A 22,540-nucleotide genomic window follows, 5' to 3' on the forward strand; every position below is an offset into this window, starting at 1 on the left:
GAAGGCAGAGCACTGTGAAAATAGAGATTTTAAAATACAGTCAACCTACAGAAAAAGTAATATAGCAGCTAGGAGGGGAAATACATTTATTCTGTAACAGGATCAGGGGGTGAGTGTGTTGGGGAGTGTGTCCTCAACATGGGCTGTCAATTCATTTCAACCTGCTCGTTATTCTGTTAACGAGCAAATCATTAATCTAATTCATCACCCGGCAGAGTCTACACACTTCAGCGTCACAAGGCAGGCAGGGGAGGGGTGTGTGTTCTCTATGCGTTAACATGCCTGTGTATGTGGGTGAGAAGGTGTGTGTGCATGCGTGTGTGAGGGAGGGAGGGAGAGAGGCTACTAGTAGGGCCAGGCTGTCAGAGGATGCAAGCTAAATGCCATGTGACTCTGCAGAGAACCTCAGGGATTGGCTGAGAGCAGCTGTGACCTCAGCAAGCATCGTTCCCTCTTTCTCTCTCGCTCTGCCCCCCTCCCCCCTCCATCCCTCCCCCTCTAACCCCTATTTTTCCACATTTTTTCAGAATAGCTTTTTTTCCCCCTTCCTCAGCGTCCTCAGCTGATTGTGTAGGTTAGTAGCAGCATCAATGGCCTAAGCCCCAGCCCCTGCCTCTCTCGGGCTACCGATCGGCACAGAGCCCAGCCAGCCCCACCTCTCTGCCCAGCCGCGGTGCATGGACCCTGGGCCAGTTGACAGACGACGTGTGGGGGTGTTGGAGGCTGTGTGTTAGCCGTAGCGCTAGGTTAGTCTCTGTGCTCTAGTTTATCCATATAATTTGCTAACCAGGGGCTTCTCCCCCCTCCTGTGTTCTTTCCAGGCTCCTTGGAGATAGAGGAATGCAAATCTGCAATCATGATGGAAGGTAAGACACATTTTAATTGATTCTCTATTTATGTATCCTCCTCTACGGTGTCTCATCTGCTAGCTGTGTTATCTGTGTGTGTTTGTCACTGTGTGTCACTGTGTTTGTCAGTGTGTGTGTGTCACTGTGTTTGTCAGTGTGTGTGTGTGTCACTGTGTTTGTCAGTGTGTGTGTGTGTGTGTGTGTGTCACTGTGTTTGTCAGTGTGTGTGTGTGTGTTTGGCAGCTTCAAATGTCATAAGCTGCCCTGCTATTTTGAGTCCATGCATTCCAGTGATCTTGCGTGTCATTCAGTGGGAAGGGCACAGCCACCGAGGAGAACGTCTCGCTCTCTTTCTACCATGACAACACAATGGTCCAGCTAATTGAACGCGCTGTGTTTTCTCTCTCCCCTACTTCCCTTCCCGTCATAAAGATTATTTGGTTTTATTGTGCAGAAGGGCTTATGGGCCAGCTGGCTAGCTTGTATAAATTCTATTTGTATGGAGCGACACACACACACACACACACGGTAATCATGGTGTGTTCTGCTGTAGCATGTATATGCGTGGCCGGCCGCTCACATTGCGTTGCGTTGGAAGACCCTTTTCAACCAGAGGTAGCTGCGTTAGTTCATGTGTACATGCTGTGGACAGATTGATCTATCACAGTCACCCTGTGTTGAAAACACACATTACATTACATGGGTCGTTTTTAAATGCATGTATGGCCCTTTATTTTGATGACATAATCAGTCTGTGGTGATGAAGAGAGAGAATAAGTGTTATTTATGCATTCTGTAAACGCAAGATTCATTTAATCCATTTAATCTGCCTGCTCCGTTGGGTTCCTTCTCATCTTCATAATCCATTAGCTATTTTAAAGATTCATTCTCTATTTCTAACAGTGATTTATCCGTAGAAATATAATCTAGTGTAATAAGTCATTCTGTTTCTATGGATTTATCTTCTATTTATCTTTCTATTGATTTTGACAATATTCCTACTCATCTACCTTTATTTAAGCATGATAGTTTTATGTTCATAGCATGTTTATAGACTGTCAGACTAACAGGCCGTAAAGTGTAATGAATTGCCGTAGCATGAGTAATGGCATCATTCAGGCCTAGTTAGCCCAGTGTGTTGGGTAATTTGAACACCCAGACCGTCTGCCTCCCCTTTTGCCATCAGTACTCTGATGTTCCCCTCTATACTGGTATAGAAACCCTGATGAAGGCAGCTTGCTGTCGAAATGGTGGTTGTTAATAAATGTATTGTATTGGTGATAGTGTATGCAGCTACACTAGTTTCCTTTTTATAGCAGAAGCATGTCGTTAACCATCGGTTGGCTCTGGCTCTGATCCTCCCTGTGTGTCTGTACCGTCGGTCATCCCTGGTCATCTCTGGTCGCCAGTCGAGGCTGTTAGGTTGTTGGCTTGACTTCTGCCATAGAAATAGAAGTCCTAGAACGGTTATTCCCATTCAAGTCAATGTTCCGTGGTCTGAGGAAATGTTCCTGTTCTAGTAATTTCTTTGGCACCTGCTCCGGAGTCCACATCAGAGGACTGGATGAGGCAGGAACAGCATTGTCTCATGACGGCAGCATTGAGTCGGGTGGAACACCCATCAGTAAAACCCCATGATGTTTGAACATGGATAGGACCCCTGATTCTCTGATACTGACATTCAACACAACACAATCACTGACCAGGTAATGATTGGCCTGGCCATTCTGACTCTCATTCATACTGAGTTCTGACAGTGTTTTCAATCTAATGATTTAAACCAACCCTATAGATAGCGATTTAGTGTGTTTTTGTGTGTGTTTTGTCAGATAAAGCCTGTACATCCATCATGTGCTCTGTGTCGGTCTTAATCAGTGTATCATAATGGTGTTACTCTTGGTCCCTCATCATTACCTCTGGACGGGTCACATGATGTGACACTTTCTAAATGTTCATCAACACCAACTGTTCCAGTTCACCCCAGTCAAAGCTCTTCACTTCCCCAGTCCCTTGACAGTGACTGATGAGATGTTAAATACGTACAAAAGCTATAGGTTATCAGACACGTCCTACAGCCTCCACTGACTTTGTGATCCACCCGTCCCTCCCTCCCTCCCTCCCTCCCTCCCTCCCTCCCTCCCTCCCTTCCTTCCTTCCTTCCTTCCTTCCTTCCTTCCTTCCTTCCTTCCTTCCTTCCTTCCTTCCTTCCTTCTTTCCTTCCTTCCTCTTCTCTACTGGGTGTATGCCATCCACCAATTTAAATGCTTGCCCCCCAATTCTCAATTATTATTTCTTATTGTTGTTGCATTGTGGAGAAGGAACCTGCAAGTAAGAATTTTGTTGGATGGTGTATACCATGTGTATCCCGTACATACGACTAGTAAAACCTGAAACCTGATGAAGGCCTCTTGCTGTCAAAATGTTGGTTATTATTAAATGTATTGCATCTGAGCAACAGAGTGTGAGGCTATGTATTCCCTTCAATGTTCATTACATTTTACATTTTACATTTTAGTCATTTGGCAGACGCTCTTATCCAGAGCGACTTACAGTTAGTGAGTGCATACATTTTATTTTTTATTTTTTATACTGGCCCCCCGTGGGAATCGAACCCACAACCCTGGCGTTGCAAACGCCATGCTTTACCAACTGAGCTACATCCCTGCCGGCCATTCCCTCCCCTACCCTGGACGACGCTGGGCAAATTGTGCGCCGCCCCATGGGTCTGCCATTTTATTTATTTATGTAGCATATCTATCTATTCGGTAGAGCTGAGACTATGCTATGCTAGCTAGCTAGAGATCCACCCCGCTCCAGCAGAAGCATCTCCCAGCACGTGTTAAGGAAGAGGTGTTAGGTAACGTTAGGTATGGGTTGGGGTTACAGGTTGCATGGGGAGGAAAGCGACAGTCACAGTGTGCTGTGTGTCTTTAAATAGCCCTCCATTAGCATGGATAGCGCCGGTTTAGCGTGGCTTTGTGATGCTGGATTACTAACTGTCAGGTGTAAAAGTGGATGCTAATCCCTGTTAGCGGTGCTGTTTAAAGTTTCATTGCCAGGAGGACCAGGAATGGTAATGGTACTCTACCGGAAACCATCAAGAGTTTTATTTCTACAGAGGAAACACCCAGTTTAGCCGTCAGGGATAGATGTGGAGTTATGGTCCTAATCTGGAATAGGAAGTGATCCCCAGACCTCTCCTTAAAGGCCCAGTGTAGTCAAAAACAGGATTTTCCTGTGTTGTGTATATATACTTCCACACTATGAGGTTGGAATAATACTGTGAAATTGTGAAAATTATGATAATGCCCTTATAGTGTAAGAGCTGTTTGAAAAGACCGCCTGACATTTCAGCCTGTTTTGGTGGGATGGAGTTTTGGCCTGCCTGGTGACATCACCAGGTGGTAAATTGGTTAATAGACCAGTAAGAAAGACTTCCAAACCTTTCCACCAATAGCTTGTTTTCAGCTTTCCACTCCCAGACAGTCCTAGCAAAATTCTTGCTTGAGAAATTGCTCTTTGCTAAGAAGCTATTTTTGATCATTTTAATTGAAAACAATCACAGTAAGGTACTTAATTATTACCCAGAAATGATTTGATTTTGAGATAGAAAAGGCTGCATTGGACCTTTTTAAAACCCCTCAGACCCCAGCCACTGCCAGTCTCACATTGAATCTATTCCAGTACTAGCAGGACACCTGATACTAGCCTCAAGAGCTTGATGATCAGTTGACTGTGTTGAATCAGGCGTGCTAGTACTGGACTAGATCAAATACGTGGAACTGGTTGGAGGTAATCAAGGAAAGGGTTGGGAAACACTGCAATAGGTGGCTGTACTGTAGGTTCCTGGTATTGTTGTGGAGGAACAAGACTTATCACAAAATCACCATTGGGTGCTTATTATAGTATTATTAAGTCCTGTTAAGGTTGATAGACAGGGACTACACAGTTAACCATACAGGCAGATCTTGAGATGCCTACAGGATATGGTAGCTCTAGGAATAAGAGCCCAGTGGGAGGCCCATTCTTGGGATTGTTAGCTATGGTTAACCTCCTAATGCTGTTTCCAAGAAGAGGTCATTGATGCCAGTAGTATGGCCTTAATGGTTTTAATATAGTTGAAGCTGTGACTGCATGGGAGAGGCCCGGGTGGACCCAAATGGTCTTCAGCTAGGGCTAACACCAGGGCTAACACCAGGGCTATCACCAGGGCTAACACCAGGGCTATCACCAGGGCTATCACCAGGGCTAACACCAGGGCTAACACCAGGGCTAACAGCAGGGCTAACAGCAGGGCTAACACCAGGGCTAACACCAGGGCTAACAGCAGGGCTAACAGCAGGGCTAACAGCAGGGTTGGCATCAGGACAAGACTAGGGTCTAGGAAGGCCGCTTTAAATAGTTGTTTACATAGTTGTGTTGTTGCTGTTCCGTTTCCTGTGACTAGTTTTAGGTCTGGTGACTCCCGAGTGGCGCACTGGTCTAAGGCACTGCATCGCAGTGCTAGCTGTGCCACTAGAGATCCTGGTTCGAGTCCAGGCTTTGTCGCAGCCGGCCGCGACCGGGAGACCCATGGGCGGCGCACAATTGATCCAGCGTCGTCCAAGGTAGGGGAGGGTTTGGCCGGCAGGGATGTGGGTTCGTTTCCCACAGGGGGCCAGTATGAAAAAAAAAAAAAAAAAAAAAAAAACATGTATGCATTCACTAACTGTAAGTCGCTCTGGATAAGAGCGTCTGCTAAATTACTAAAATGTAAATGTAAAATGTCTGTGCTAGGTCCCACCCTAGCATTACACTACTTGACCCGCCCCTGTTACCGTGGTTAACAGGGTTCTCCCTCCTTAGTCTGTTCGGTTGGCACTAACCTCAGCTGCAGCACCAACCCTGCACACTCTCACCATGAAACAATACATGACTAAAACCAAAGGTAACAATTTACATGAACTATACATAAAGCATACATATCACATCATAAACATGACATTTTATTTTATTTATTTTTATTTCACTTTTATTTAACCAGGTAAGCCAGTTGAGAACAAGTTCTCATTTACAACTGCGACCTTGCCAAGATAAAGCAAAGCAGTGCGATTAAAACAACAACACAGAGTTACATATGGGGTAAAACAAAACAACAGAAAATATATATACAGTGTGTGCAAATGTAGCAAGTTATGGAGGTAAGGCAATTGTAGTTGTAGTTAATAAACAAGAAAGTAGTCCTTTAATCTTTCCTTGGTTTTGAATGAGCATAGATTTACTATCCCGCTGTGTTATAATGGTGGGACGATACCAGTATCGCAATATTCGTTAGTATCGTGGCAAGAAAACAAAGCACAAAGCAGATTTAACTTATTGAGGAAAACAGCCCTAATGTTGGAAACAAACATCCCAAGTGGCGCAGTGGTCTAAGGCACTGCATCGCAGTGCTAGCTGTGCCACTAGAGATCCTGGTAGGAATCCAGGCTCTGTCGTAGCCGGCCGCGACCGGGAGACCCATGGGGCGGTGCACAATTGGCCCAGGATAGGGGAGGGAATGGCCGGCAGGGATGTAGCTCAGTTGGTAGAGCATGGCGTTCGATTCCCACGGGGGGCCAGTATGAAAAATAAGAGCATCTGCTAAATGACAAAAATGTTATCCAGAGCCACATTAATGTATTTTCCAAGCTATAGCACACAATATTTTACATACATTTACATTTTAGTCATTTAGCAGACGCTCTTATCCAGAGCGACTTACAGTTAGTGAGTGCATACATTATTATTTTTTCACACTGGCTCCCCGTGGGAATCGAACCCACAACCCTGGCGTTGCAAACGCCATGCTCTACCAACTGAGCTACATCCCTGCCAGCCATTCCCTCCCCTACCCTGGACCAATTGTGCGCCGCCCCATAGGTCTCCCGGTCACGGCCGGCTACGACAGAGCCTGGATTCCAACCAGGATCTCTAGTGGCACAGCTAGCACTGCGATGCAGTGCCTTAGACCATTGCGCCACTCGGGAGATGTCGTTTTTTAAAGGACCAAAGTTTGGTCTGCTTCGTGTTTTCATTTTTGCCATGGAAAAAAATAGCGATACTGGTGTCGTCACAGACCTATGTGTTACTGGACAGGCCCTGGTCACTCTGTTGAGCTGCAGAGGCAGAGCTAGACAGGAAGCAGTAGTTAATAATGTAAGAGCTTCTGGCAGCTCAGGAGGAAAGGCCTTTCCTGTGGAGGGAGCATTACTCCTCTCTGCTCTGGCAGCAGACGCTTTTATAACATGTGTTGGGACTGGAAATGTGGAGCGGAGCACAGAGAGGAGAGGGATACTAAGGGGACAGGGGGGAAAGGGAGGCAGGGGAGAGGGGCAGTGACTTCTGGAGGTATTCTCAAGAGGTGACGTGTCCAGGTGATCCGTTTGTGTGTGGAGCCACTGAGGTGTGAAATGGTGTGTGTGATATATATAATAATATTTAGTCTCTGTTTTTCCAAAGCGACTTACAAACATGGGTGCATACATTTCACGTATGGGTGGCCCCAGTTATGGGTGATATGGGTTCCTCTCACAGAGACAGCACAGGAAAACACCTTGCTTAGCCTCATTAGAACTCATAGTCTCAAAATCATTTAAATCATTTAAATGCTCATGTAATGTTATTGCATGTGGCAAAACCCTTCCACTCCTGAAGCACTCAAAGTGCCCAAAGTAAATGCCTTATTAGTCACGTGACAGGGAAATAATGATTTAAAAGTACATTAAATTGACATGTTGTGCCTATGGCGCAGGCTTCAGTATGGGTTGTCAGGCTGGATATTTACAGTATGTCAGTCTGTTTGCCTCCCAGACTCTCTTTCTCTGTCTTTTTATCTGTTTGTCTGTCAGTCTCTTTATATTTTGTATCACTGTCTCTCTCTCTAGTCTGTTTCTCTGTCGGTGAGTGTGTATATCTCTGTTCATCTGTCTGTGTATCTGTGAGTGTGTGTGAGAGAGAGAGTAGCGGGCGAGCTCAGGTCACAGATTAGAGCCTTCCTGAGCATGTGACCCTGGATTAGGAGGTCTCTCTTCTCAGACACACACACACGCAAGCATGCACTCGCACACAATACACACAAACACACACACACACGCGCGCACATACACACTGCAGAAACTCCTGATGATTATACTGCCTCTGACAGCAGTGTCAGGCCCACAATTGCAGCAAGAGAATACCAAAACCAACACGAAAAGAGCAGAGTGAAAAGTAAAAACACAAAGAAAGAGAATGAGAGAAATAGCTGTAGGATTGGAGGGAGGGAGAGGGACAACACAGATAGAGAAACAGCGTGCCAGGAAAAGATGGGTAAACAGAGGAGGAGAGATGGAGGAAGAGATGAAGGGACAGAGGTAATCAGTCAGAATGCTTAGAGAGAGACAGAGATAGCATGAGTGTAGGAGAGGGAGACAGACAGGGACACTGATAGCGTGAGTGGAAGGCAGGGAGAGAGGCAGGGAGAGAAGGAGAAACAGACAGAGGTAGGGAGGGAGAAGGGAGAGCGGGAGGAAGAGACAGAGAGAGGGAGAACTCTGTGATCCCAGTGTCCCCGGATGGCAGCCAGCTCAGGCCTCTATTTTGTTGAGTCACTGTCCTGCGTGTGACATCACTGGCCTCTGGGACTCTTATTTGCTCTGAATCAGGAAGTCCAGAGGGGATCTCAGAATTATGTAGAGCCAAAATAACTCAATACAATCTCTACCAGTATATAGACTTTTCATTTTGCCCCTATTAGTACCCAAACAATGCCAGCCGTGATTCTGCCCACGGCTCTGCCATACTGTCGCTCTAGCCATGTGCCAGAGTCCAGAGGCAACCAGCTTGTGCCAGCGTATTCCATCTGAGAATCTCTGTTTTCTCTCTTAACTACAATGTTCTGTCTCTCTCCTCTCCTCCTCCTTTCCCCTGAGTGTCCTCCATTTCCTGTTGATATGGACCTCTTCTCCGCTCCTTCCCTCCTTCCGGTGTTGAGGAGGGAGGGATGGAGGGATGGGGTAACAAAGGGGGGATGCCCTGAGGAAAGTTAGTGTGATTTATTAATATTTTCCCTCCATAACTAATTCAGCTGCTCCCACGCTGCCTATGAACTAACGCTGTGTCTGTCTCTGGCCCTCTGTCAGCCCCACAGTGTCTCTGACTGGATACAAAACAGACAGAATACACAGGACACTGTTAGCTTTAATCTCAGTGGGCAATCTGATCTCACTTTGACAGTTATGTGCAGGGTGTTACATTTGAAAGGGAATTCAACTGGTGGATAAAGAGGGTTTTAGAGGGACCCATCCACTGTATAGTACAGGTAATGTATAGTTTCAACTCTGCAGCAGTGGCATCCATTTTGATCTATAGAACCGTGTGTGTGTAGCATTAACAGTATCTCCATTAGGTTTCACTGTGATGATGGTATCAGTGCCAGAGCAGTAAAAACACAGCTGTCAAAAAGGGATAAAAAAGGTTATATTTGTCCTGTTTCATACATGTACAAGTGTGTGATGTGAAATGGAAATGTGTTTTCTTTGCATATCCCATTTCCCCTGAGATGGCCAGGGATGGAGACTAGAATGGGTGCAGGCAGTGACACAGGTCGTGTCTACACTTGACACTTACATGCGACTTCTGCTATCAGAATACGAAGATCGCATTGAAAAGACAGGTCTAGACGCACAAAAGTTGCTTTGTGGTCTGATTGTGGTCAGTTCTGGCTGACCACTAGGAGGTGGTCAGGGACGCATTGTGTGCGGATTCCTCGTCTGTCTGGACGCAATCAGGCTACCGAAAGCGCATACAGTGGACGAAGTCATCAGCACTCCTCCCACAAGTCTCCAGAAAACGTGTGTTTTGGGACCAAGAGGCACCTTTTCATTATAACGTTGGAGGAAAAACGTTCCTAGCATGTGAGGAACGTTTGCTTAGCTCATAAATGCTAGTCAGCTAGCTAATATTTAGAAAAACTATTTTTTGTTTGGCTAGAGTTATGCTAACCCATTTGCAATCCCTTTAGCATTGCTTGCTAGCTTGCTGGCTAGCTACAGAGGTTAGCTGGCTAGTTGGCTACAGTAGTTAGCTACTGCCATCAGTTGTTGTTGTGTTATCATCATATTTTGCCTATTCCACCATTTGTGGAATGCATACTGGCATCTGGACACGGTAGACCCATTTAAATGTAGGTGTAGACGCATGACGCGTTCGGAATTCCATGATCAGAACTCTATGATCTGAATATTAAAGCTGCATGAACTGTCAAGTCTAAACACGGCCACAGTGATACAGCACCACGCCAACAGGAAGAGTAGAGATTCGGTTTAAGATGGAAACTGTGAGGATGGATGGAGGGATGGATGAAAGGATGTGTGTTATTAAAATGTGGATCACAGTGTATCTCTGGCCAGCTGTGTTTGACGTGTGTGGGTGAGTGTGTTAGGGTATTTCTTTGTGTAATGCGTGTATGGGTGTGTTTGCATTGTGTCTGTATGTGTGTACGTGTAGTGTATGTGTGTGTACGTGTGTGTATGAGACGAGGAATATAGTATATCCAGTCAGACAGCTGTGACTGAGCAGTAGCTGAACATGTAATATCTTGGAGGGTAGTAGGTGGTGTGTGTGTGTGTGTGTGTGTGTGTGTGTGTGTGTGTGTGTGTGTGTGTGTGTGTGTGTGTGTGTGTGTTTGCGCATGCTGCCTGCGTGTGAGGGTCTGAGGGAAGAACTCTAGGTTAGAGGAGTCCTTTTAACCATGCTGGTTGATCAGTCCACAGTCTGAGACACTGTGATTGCTCTAGACCTCACATCACATTGTAGTCCCCTGTAGCTCAGTTGGTAGAGCATGGCGCTTGCAACGCCAGGGTTGTGGGTTCGTTTCCCACAAGGGGCCAGTATGAAAATGTATGCACTCACTAACTGTAAGTCGCTCTGGATAAGAGCGTCTGCTAAATGACTAAAAATGTAAATGTAAATCTCTCCCCTAGTTATCTCTCCAGGGTAGTTTGGTCCTCTTCCCAAAGCAGAGGAGAGAGGTACTCCTTTTTGGACAGCTTTGGCCTTTTGTGAGACAGTTATTTAATATGGTTATGTCCAATTAGGATTTCCAAAGCAGCTCTGTCACTGCCTTACTACGTCACTGGTACTTGATTTGATAACTACACACAAAAATGATATTTCGTTATACATGATGCTGTCCGGTTCGAGTCCAGGCTCTGTTGCAACCGGCCGCGACCGGGAGACCCATGGGCGGCGCACAATTGGCCCGCCTCTCCCGAATCCGTACGGGAGTTGCAGCGATGGGACAAGACTGTAACTACAAATTAGATACCACAAAATTGGGGAGAAAAAAAAAAATAGATGATGCTGTCCATTAGATATAAATGAATAGCTGTAATGCATTTGAATCAGTGGTTTGTAGCTGCACTTTACTTCTATCTTTGGGATAGTAATTTAGCATGGCAAAGATGCTTGCTAAGATGTCAGGCCAGATATAGCAGCACTCTTTACTTTGACTGGATCACTGAGTGAGTAACACCTAATCACCTCCTATGAGCAGAAGAGTAGAAGAACTCGTGAAGGTGTCACTGTGTGTCTGAGGCTGAGCTGTCATTATAAAGACCAGTGGGATTTAGACAGGTACCAAGTCATCAGGTTTTCAGATAATTAGCCCAAATTATGTTGGAGGCTACATTTACCTTAGTGTGTTTGTGTTCTTCTTTTTGGTGGTTAATAGAGGGACTGTACCTGTATGTGCAGTTGTGTGTGTGATTCACCCGTTCGACTCTCAAATGGACCTCCTGCCAGTCCTCCTCTCTCTGTCCCAATGTGTTGGATGACTCATGGCCATATAGGATTTCATTAGCAGACATTAGCCCACTCACTGAATAGAGGAGCCATTGATTTTCACCATCAGCACAGAGAGACAGGCGAATCAGCAGAAATACAACACACAAAATAAACATTTTCAATGCCTACTGTAAGACTACTGTAAGAGCCCATAGAGCTGAATGGTTGGGTATTGACTCCATTTATGTGGTCTAGTCCAGGGGTTCCCAAACTTTTTGTATCCGGGGACCCCTTTTGGGATAGCAAATTGATCAGCGACCCCTTCAAAATGAGAACACAACTCCTACTTTAGAGTGCAATAAAAATAGCATACAAGGATTTTTACTATGAATGCTGCAGTGAGAGAGAGAGAGAGAGAGAGAGAGAGAGAGAGAGAGAGAGAGAGAGAGAGAGAGAGAGAGAGAGAGAGAGAGAGAGAGAGAGAGAGAGAGAGAGAGAGAGAGAGAGAGAGAGAGAGAGAGAGAGAGAGAGAGAGAGAGAGAGGGAGAGAGAGAGAGAGAGGGAGAGAGAGAGAGAGAGAGAGAGAGAGAGAGAGAGAGAGAGAGGGAGAGAGAGGGAGGGAGAGAGAGAGAGGGAGAGAGGGAGGGATAGAGGGAGAGAGAGAGAGAGAGAGAGAGAGAGAGAGAGAGAGAGAGAGAGAGAGAGAGAGAGAGAGAGAGAGAGGGAGAAGGAAGAGAGGGAGAGGGATAAGAGAGAGAGAGAGAGAGAGAGAGAGAGGGCGGGATAGAGGGGGTGAGAGAGGGAGGGAGGGATAGAGGGAGAGAGAGAGAGAGAGAGAGAGAGAGAGAGAGAGAGAGAGAGAGAGAGAGAGAGAGAGAGAGAGAGAGAGAGAGAGCGAGATAGAGGGGGTGAGAGAGAGAGGGAGGGATAGAGGGGGAGAGAGAGAGGGAGGGATAGAGAGAGAGAGAGAGAGAGAGAGAGAGAGAGAGAGAGAGAGGGAGGGATAGAGAGAGAGAGGGGAGAGGGAGGGAGAGAGTATGCAATCACAGCAGCAATATTTGTGGCCCATTGCCATGAGAAAAGGGCAACCAGTGGAGCACAAACAACAGTGTAAATGCAACCTATATTTATCTGTTTATTTATCTTCCCCTACTATTTGTACTACAACTATTTGCACATTGCTAAAACACTGTACATACCTGATAATGTTCTCACTTTTGTTTATTTCACTTGCTTTGGCAATAAAGCCCCATGGGGAGGGGGGAGGGAGAGAGGGGGAGAGAGACCTTTAAAGATGGAGTTGTTTCCTTGCTGAGTCGTCCATTTTAAATCACTGCCGTATGCTATCACATCTCTGTGTCTCCTCAGCATAGTGAGGCTCTGCTTTGGCAGCACGTGTCTCTCTCACTGTGTCCTGATTCTACTCATATTTTTACAAACAGTGTAATTTTCTGTCCCCCCAGGGAGCTGAGAAGGGAACATGATCCTGATTCATCTCAGCTACTGATTCACATTAGCTGCTCCTCCGTTATATTTCATCTGAACAAGAGCTATACAGGCACAATGAGTACAGCATACTACTCTCATGGAGTCTATCTCTCTGAGCGTTCTGTTCTGACCAATAAAACATCTCGCAAGGCAACTTCGAGTGCTGAGGCAGAGGGCAACTGTGTGTGGAGACTGATGACTGGTGTGAAAGCTTGGGCTTCTCTCTCTCTTCCTGTATCTGCCATCTCTCTCTTCCTGTATCTGCCATCTCTCTCTTCCTCTATCTGCCTTCTCTCTCTTCCTCTATCTGCCTTCTCTCTCTTCCTGTATTTGCCAGCTCTCTCTTCCTGTATCTGCCATCTCTCTCTTCTTGTATCTGCCATCTCTCTGTTCCTGTATCTACCATCTCTCTCTTCCTGTATCTTCCATCTCTCTCTTCCTGTATCTGCCATCTCTCTCTTCCTGTATCTGCCATCTCTCTCTCCTGTATCTGCCATCTCTCTCGTCCTGTATCTGCCATCTCTCTCTCCTGTATCTGCCATCTCTCTCTCCTGTATCTGCCATCTCTCTCTCCTGTATCTGCAATCTCTCTCTTTCTGTATCTACCATCTCTCTCTTCCTGTATCTGCCATCTCTCTGTTCCTATATCTACCATCTCTCTCTTCCGGTATCTGCCATCTCTCTCTTCCTGTATCTGCCATCTCTCTGTTCCTGTATCTGCCATTTTTCTCTTCCTATATCTGCCATCTCTCTCTCCTGTATCTGCCATCTCTCTCGTCCTGTATCTGCCATCTCTCTCTCCTGTATCTGCCATCTCTCTCTCCTGTATCTGCCATCTCTCTGTTCCTGTATCTGTCATCTCTCTCTTCCTGTATCTGCCATCTCTCTCTCCTGTATCTGCCATCTCTCTCTCCTGTATCTGCCATCTCTCTCTTTCTGTATCTACCATCTCTCTCTTCCTGTATCTGCCATCTCTCTGTTCCTGTATCTACCATCTCTCTCTTCCTGTATCTGCCATCTCTCTCTTCCTGTATCTGCCATCTCTCTCTCCTGTATCTGCCATCTCTCTCTTCCTGTATCTGCCATCTCTCTCTTCCTGTATCTTCCATCTCTCTGTTCCTGTATCTGCCATCTCTCTCTTCCTGTATCTGCCATCTCTCTGTTCCTGTATCTTCCATCTCTCTCGTCCTGTATCTGCCATCTCTCTCTCCTGTATCTGCCATCTCTCTCATCCTGTATCTGCCATCTCTCTCTCCTGTATCTGTCATCTCTCTCTTCCTGTATCTGCCATCTCTCTCTTCCTGTATCTGCCATCTCTCTCTTCCTGTATCTGCCATCTCTGTCTTCCTGTATCTGCCATCTCTCTCTCCTGTATCTGCCATCGCTCTCTTCCTGTATCTGCCATCTCTCTCTTCCTGTATCTGCCATCTCTCTCTCCTGTATCTGCCATCTCTCTCTTCCTGTATCTGCCATCTCTCTCTCCTGTATCTGCCATCTCTCTCTTCCTGTATCTGCCATCTCTCTGTTCCTGTATCTGCCATCTCTCTCTTCCTGTATCTGCCATCTCTCTCTTCCTGTATCTGCCATCTCTCTGTTCCTGTATCTTCCATCTCTCTCGTCCTGTATCTGCCATCTCTCTCTCCTGTATCTGCCATCTCTCTCATCCTGTATCTGCCATCTCTCTCTCCTGTATCTGTCATCTCTCTCTTCCTGTATCTGCCATCTCTCTCTTCCTGTATCTGCCATCTCTCTCTTCCTGTATCTGCCATCTCTGTCTTCCTGTATCTGCCATCTCTCTCTCCTGTATCTGCCATCGCTCTCTTCCTGTATCTGCCATCTCTCTCTTCCTGTATCTGCCATCTCTCTCCTGTATCTGCCATCTCTCTCTCCTGTATCAGCCATCTCTCTTCCTGTATCTGCCATCTCTCTCTTCCTGTATCAGCCATCTCTTTCTTCCTGTATCTGCCATCTCTTTCACTCTTTGTCTTTTTCTTCTCCTCTCCTGTCCCCTTCCTCCTGTCCCCTTCATCCTGTCCCCTTCCTCCTGCTACTCTCACTGGCCCGCAGTTACGTACATGTCCAGGACCGCACAGCACACACACAGCTCGTTGGTTTGCTAGACAGCTCTCTCTCTCTCTCTCTCTCTCTCTCTCTCTCTCTCTCTCTCTCTCTCTCTCTCTCTCTCTCTCTCTCTCTCTCTCTCTCTCTCCCTCCCTCGTTAGTCCTTCATCCACTACATGTCTCCTTGTCTGGATCTGATTCAGGTCCAAGGTGGTCTCTCTCCAACTGGTCCAGGCTGTGAGGTCTGATCATGTGTTTCTATAGAGGCTGCTCATCTTAGTGTTGAGAACAATGCTTTCTCAGCCTCTCTTCCATAGCATAATGTGAATGGGAATGGATGCAGTGCTGATCTATGGGGAGAGGAGACAGTTATGTATGGGCTCATCTCAGCAGCAGAGCCAGTCTATGGGAGGGCAATTTATTAATTATATGCTTCTGGAGGGGCTGGAGAGGGCTTACAGAGTCAGATGCTATATCCAGGTACACACACACACACACACACACACACATACACGCACAATATTACTTCCACAAATACTCAGCTCCTCTGTCATATGAACACTCGTACGTGAAGACAGACAGACACAGAACGAGCGAGGGATGGAGGTATGGTGATACAGAGAAAGAGAGAGAGAAAATACCACTCCAGATACCATCTGCTGTCTGCTTTGAAAAGCTCAGTGCCAACCAAATCATCCTCATACTAGTAAGACTAGCCTATGAGAAATGTTCCCTCCATTAAATAAAATAAATGATATGTCCACACTGCCTAAAACAATAGCAGGGTTATATGGATCATCAGTCCTCTAACCATAGTTATGATTCATGTGCTGTGTCACGGTAAGGAGGACATGGGGGTGAAGCCATTTAAGTGATTGGTTGGTTGGCGCGTTGGCAGGCACTGAGAGGATTTGGCAATCAGGGAAGAACACATCTTACATATACACTACTTGACCAAAAGTATGTGGACACCTGCTCGTCGAACATCTCATTCCAAAATCATGGGCATTAATATGGAGTTGGTCCCCCTTTTGCTGCTATAATAGCCTCCACTCTTCTGGGAAGGCTTTCCGCTAGATGTTGGAACATAGCTGCGGGGACTTGCTTCCATTCAGCCACAAGAGCATTAGTGAGGTCGGGCACTAATTTTGGGTGATTAGGCCTGGCACGCAGTCTGCGTTCCAATTCATCCCAAAAGTGTTCGATGGGGTTGAGGTCAGGGCTCTGTGCAGGCCAGTCAAATTATTCCACACTGATCTCGACAAACCATTTCTGTATGGACCTCGCTTTGTGTACGGGGGCATTGTCATGCTGACACAGGAAAGGGCCTTCCCCAAGCTGTTGCCACACATTTGGAAGCACAGAATCGTCTAGAATGTCATTGTATGCTGTAGCGTTAAGATTTCCCTTCACTGGAACTAAGGGGCCTAGCCCGAACCATGAAAAACAGCCTCAGACCATTATTCCTCCTCCACCAAACTTTACAGTTGGCACTATGCATTGGGGTAGGTAGCGTTCTCCTGGCATCCGCCAGCTGTTTGAAGGACAGTCTCTCTGGCAGCCACTCAATGGAAGATAGAGGATTTATATAAGCTTGGTTAAAGGATAGCTCAGCACTAAGTCAGGGGTTATTGGGAAACTGGACATGGAGTAACTGCTTTTAAAATGGCAGTTTAGTTGGAAGTGAACTCATTCACCTTTTCACATTCAAAAGCAGGCAATGCTCAGTTGTACCATTTGCTTTTCTACAATATTCTGTGCAGGTCCTGTCCTGTAGCTCCAGAGTTGGTTTAATCCACTTCCACTTCCTGTTTATGAGCTGGGCTCAGATAGATAGGCTAGAGATGGTCTATAATAGTCCCTGGGGTGGTCTGTATCAGTCTGTCCGATGCCATCTGAGGGAGTAGATTAACAGTACCAGAAGGAACAGGACAGTGGTGGACCACACCTAAACTAAACTTAACTATATCAACCATTTAACTAACTGTATTTATGAAAGACACATTAACAGAATATTCTTGTTAGTTACTGAGTCATTGATTAGTAAAAGGCCTATACTGATGAAAGTAAATAACCTAAGGGTTTATTGGCTATTTATTGGTTAATGTTCAGTGTGTTTAGGTCTTGTGTGTTTGTGTGTTTTCCCCTGGGTATGGTTGACTGTAAGACTCCACTGTAAGATCATGCCATTGCCACTCCTCTGCTCTGGCATCATGGGAATATCCAAAGTTAGCTTTGTAAACACACTGTTATCGCTTGATGCCCTTTCGCGTTGTTATTTCCATGACAATGAGCCTGCCACCGTGCCACCCTTCTGATGAAGCTTTTAACTAAAAGTTTTCAGTATTTTCAAATAAAATTGTATTTGTCACATACACGTGTTTAACAGATGTAGCGAAATGTTATAATCATCATGCATACATTGTTGTACACAAGAGGAGTAGAATATCTCTTCAGCTTCTCTGCACTGAAATGATTTTTCACATTTACATTAAGCAGACGCTCTTATCCAGAGCGACTTACAGTTAGTGCATACATTATTCTTTTTTATTTTCATACTGGCCCCCCGTGGGAATCGAACCCACAACCTTGGCGTTGCAAACACCATGCTCTACCAACTGAGCTACCTCCCTGCCAGCCATTCCCTCCCCTACCCTGGACGACGCTGGGCCAATTGTGCGCCGCCCCATTGGTCTCCCGGTTGCGGCCGGCTACAGCAGAGCCTGGATTTGAACCAGGATCTCTAGTGGCACAGCTAGCACTGCGATGCAGTGCCTTAGACCACTGCGCCACTCGGGAGATGAGGGCCTGCTTCACAACATTCACTTTAGAGCTGGACCTGCATGGAGTTGATTAGTATTGTTGTGTGTGAGGCTTTTAGCAGGAACATCGTATCACTGATTAGCCATAATTTACCTGTTCATTTTATTCAGCCTGTTTAGCATGATTGGTCCGAGCTCTTTTATCTGGAATTGAAAGTGGAATTGACAATAAGATGAAGGCAGCTGCCTATTCTATTCACTCACACAGACGACTCAGGAATGACCCAGGCACCAAACCTTTACGGACATAAAGATTTAACACACAGCTTTTTGCATCACATTATTAAACTATGTTCAAGTACGGGTCAGTTATGTTTTGGTGTGTGTGAGTAATGTGTTTCTTTGAGAGTGTGTTAGTGTGAGTGTGTGAATTGCTCCGTTCCGCTCAGCCCCAGACCACAGCAGGCCCTCACATGCCTCCCTCCCATCTCATCCTTCCACCTGGTAGAGGAGCTAGCCTTGGATTGACCGACCCTCTCTTACTGACTGACTCAAACACTAATTGCTCCCCTCATCCCAGATGAATCGGTCCACTCATCCCAGATGAATCGGTCCACTCATCCCAGATGAATCGGTCCACTCATCCCAGATGAATCGGTCCCCTCATCCCAGATGAATCGGTCCACTCATCCCAGATGAATCGGTCCACTCATCCCAGATGAATCGGTCCACTCATCCCAGATGAATCGGTCCACTCATCCCAGATGAATCGGTCCCCTCATCCCAGATGAATCGGTCCACTCATCCCAGATGAATCGGTCCACTCATCCCAGATGAATCGGTCCACTCATCCCAGATGAATCGGTCCCCTCATCCCAGATGAATCGGTCCCCTCATCCCAGATGAATCGGTCCACTCATCTCCTCTCAGATTTACAAGCTTGTGGTAAACTCCCTCACCTACTGTATGTTTTGCTGATATGCTTCCTAATAATGATTTGTGGGGAAATGCTTTCATACAGTTCCTTTCCTATGAGTAGTCTGAAGGTCCCTCATGAGGATTCCCATCTAGCAGGTAATGTTCTCTTAACGTTTGTTTTATGTTACTGCAATGTTGTGGAGGGTCCCTCGGGTGACGTTATCATTTACTCTGGTCTTTACTCTGCCCATTTAATACCTTATGTGGAGACATGTTTCACTTTATTTTCTGTCATGTGAATACCAGTACAGATGGGAGTGTATGCAATGTTTAGTCATGTTCTACCCAGGTGGATAGGTTTTATTACTGGTGCATGAGCAGAGCAATCTATGTGAAACACTTTCTGATGATTGGTCTATTCCTTGAAAGGTTGATTGTGAACTACCTATCTCACTTCCATGACCCTCTGTCTATTCTGTCCAAGGCTGAGGGCTCTATAGGATCAATAAGGATGACCCTCTGTCTATCCTGTCCTGTCCAAGGCTGAGGGCTCTATAGGATCAGGTGAGAGAGACTGGCTGGCTGGAGGGAATCAGGATTTGACAACTCATCCTCTGGGGGTGTCTCACTGTATGGTCAGTGTGCGTCTCAGTGTGTTGTACCAGTGTGTGTTTCAACATGCCAGGGAAACTGTGTGAGTGCTTTGTTTCTAACTCTAGCTGTTCATATATTTATCTACCTTGTAAATTATAGCCTACCTCATAAAGGTTTCAAAGAGCTCATAGACTGCTGGCTGCTCATTACAGTACCAGCACTTACTGCTGTTACTGGGCAATGGACACTTGGCATAGCATACCATTAGTATTTGTATGGTGTACACAGGCACAAGTTCAGTATGTGTGTTCTATTCTTGTATGTATTTGGATATTGTTCATGGATATGTGCATGCATATTTGTTTGCTTGTTTGTCTGTTTACTGTATTTCTAATGACGTTTATTCCTATTCGTCATATTGAATGCTTTTTATAACGTGAATCCATAGTTTTCCTCAGTCAGAAGGGGTTCATTATCTTCTGTATTAGACAAGGGTGATTAACATGAAGGATAGTTATAGGGCCGGGGACTCTGGGGAGCGCACAGAATATTGTGGACAGGGTGACATGTTTAGTCAGCGCGCAGTGAGAGTGAAGCAGCAACAGCCGCTGAAATAAGACTCTCTTCTCCTCTCCCATCCCCTTCCAGCTCAACTGATTGTTAAGCATGACTCTCCAGTTAAGGAAATCTGCCAGCTAGCTTGCTGAGATTCATATGTATTTGACAGAAGTGCTATCTTATTTTTATGCCCTCTTTCTGCTGTGAATCTGGTGATTGAGCTCAGCCAAGAGCTGCTGCAAATGACATTCAATTTAAATGGGCTGGTATTTATGCAACTGTGGAAGAGGGAAGGGTTTCCGCCTTTGGGTTGCTCTCTCTGATTTATATTGTGATTTGTTGTGATAGGAGGAGGATGTGGCTGGAATAGTTGGGGATTCAATCTCGAGGTAAAATGGTGTAGACCGGATTCATGGGCCTTACCTATACTGTCCTCTGGTGCTGACCCATCCAACAGTCAATTCAATCTAATACACAGAATTCAACCAACAAATAGTTCTTAACATCATATTCGTATGGAGCTCTCTTCTAAAGTATGCAGACACACAAGTCATTGTTATTATAAATAAGAGCCAGAGTGAAGTGTTTTTTTCGGATAAACAGCAGCTGTTGATTGGTGTATAGAAAGCAGATGTTACAGAAAGTTGTAGAAATGTCAGCCTTTGGTGCATGTAATATTGAGCCTTGGGATTTGAGTGCCAGCTGTTACGAGGAAATAAGGAGAGAGAGAGAGGGTTCCCCCATCCTGGCATTCCAGAACACCTTTTTGTCCACATTTTGCCAGCTGTCAGTGTGCTGCAGCCAGTTCTACCCATGATGACCCACTTTCCTTAGTGTCCAGCCACACGTAATTAGCTAAAGAATCTGTCTTGTCAATGTGTGCATCCATTCAGCAACTGACAGATCCGGTACTGCGTGTCGTCGTGTTCCAGAGCCGAGTAATGTGCCATATAGTGTGAATGCACAATGACTGTGAAAGGTCAGTGTGTGTGCGTGCGCACGTGCGTGTGTGTGCGTGTGTGTGTGCATGCGTGTGTGTGTTTGTGCAAGTGTGCGTGCGTGCGTGCGTAAAGTAAGTATGAAAAAAATAAATTAAGCAAATATAAGTCGCTCTGGATAAGAGCGTCTGCTAAATGACAAAAAAAATCAAATCAAATAACAACTATTGTCAGTCCATAGCTGACAGTGCACCTGGACAATACAGTAAGAGACCAGCCTTAGTGCAGTGTCACACTGAGTAGGGCTTGTGGTGACCGAAGTCCGGTGGTCATTTTCCTGTCTCTGTCTAAGTCTGTGTTTACACAGGAAGCCCAATTCTGATATTTTTTCCAGTCATTGGTCTTTTGACCAATCGGATCAGCTCTGGAAAAATATCTGTTATGAAAATATCTGATGTGAATGGTCAAAATACCAATGAGTGAAAAAAAGATCAGAATTGGGCTGCCTGTGTATACGCAGCCTTAGTGAGTCAGCGCTTCTTGCCCAGGGCTCTGTTTCGTCTCACTGTCTCTCTGTTTCTCTGTCTCTCTGTTTCCCTGTCTCTCTGTTTGTCTGTTTCTCTGTCTCTATGTCTCTCTGTTTCTCTGTCTCTGTTTGTCTCTTTCTCTGTCTCTATGTCTCTCTGTTTCCCTGTCTCTGTTTGTCTGTTTCTCTGTCTCTGTCTCTCTGTTTCCCTGTCTCTGTTTGTCTGTTTCTCTGTCTATATGTTTGTCTGTTTCTCTGTCTCTATGGTTCTCTGTCTCTCTGTTTCCCTGTCTCTCTGTCTCTCTGTTTCCCTGTCTCTCTGTTTGTATGTTTCTCTGTCTCTGTTTCCATGTATCTCTGTCTCTGTTTCTCTGTCTCTCTGTTGCTCTGTTTTCCTGTCTCTGTCTCTCAATCTCTCTGTTTCTCTGTTTCCATGTCTCTGTCTCTGTTTCCATGTCTCTCTGTTTCCCTGTCTCTCTGTCTCTATCTGTTTTCCTGTCTCGCTGTCTCTGTCTATGTTTCCGTCATGAGAATTTCTATCTCTAATTCAACCTAAGCTTGAATCATTACCAGGGGTTGTAAGGCTCTGGTTTTAATCATAAATTATTCAAGGTCCACAACCAGCAAGAATGATCTGTATTTTTAATCATGGAGAGCTCTTCCGCCAAAAAACATACATACAGCTTTATACCCCTTGACACACAAAGGCACTTTGCTCCGCCCACCTTTAGGAGGCTTTTTTTTAACCCGTTTTCTCAGTCCCCTTCACCCTGGAATGTTTAGTCCCGCCCCCCTCTGTTAGTGGGTTGACACTACATTCTAACTCTAACACCGTTCACACATTTATACTGTATTTGGGGTGAAATCTTTTAGTAATTATTCTTAAAATACAAATTAATCTATCAATCCACCCCTTTGACTAAATGTTTTCACATTCAGGATAAATGTATTTTACAAGCATGATTAATCTCAGAGATTACGTCAGAACTAATAAACATTTCATCCAATGGCGGTCTTTCAGGGTCAAAATCCTCGTCATCCACCAAGCCTGGAGGATCGTTTTTC

At 45.6% G+C, this 22,540-nt stretch overlaps 1 protein-coding gene across 1 annotated transcript in view; it reads left to right on the forward strand.

Annotated features, from left to right (window-relative positions):
- Positions 1-22,540, forward strand: part of sgip1a (SH3GL interacting endocytic adaptor 1a) — an 85,520-nt gene that overhangs the window by 11,377 nt on the left and 51,603 nt on the right. Inside the window, exon 3 of the mRNA XM_041840102.2 lies at positions 822-866. Coding sequence (XP_041696036.2) covers positions 822-866 — 45 coding nt within the window. The remainder of the gene's footprint in view (positions 1-821; positions 867-22,540) is intronic.

This window comes from Coregonus clupeaformis, chromosome 20 (genome assembly GCF_020615455.1).
Source record: "Coregonus clupeaformis isolate EN_2021a chromosome 20, ASM2061545v1, whole genome shotgun sequence".
Classification (NCBI taxonomy): domain Eukaryota; kingdom Metazoa; phylum Chordata; class Actinopteri; order Salmoniformes; family Salmonidae; genus Coregonus; species Coregonus clupeaformis.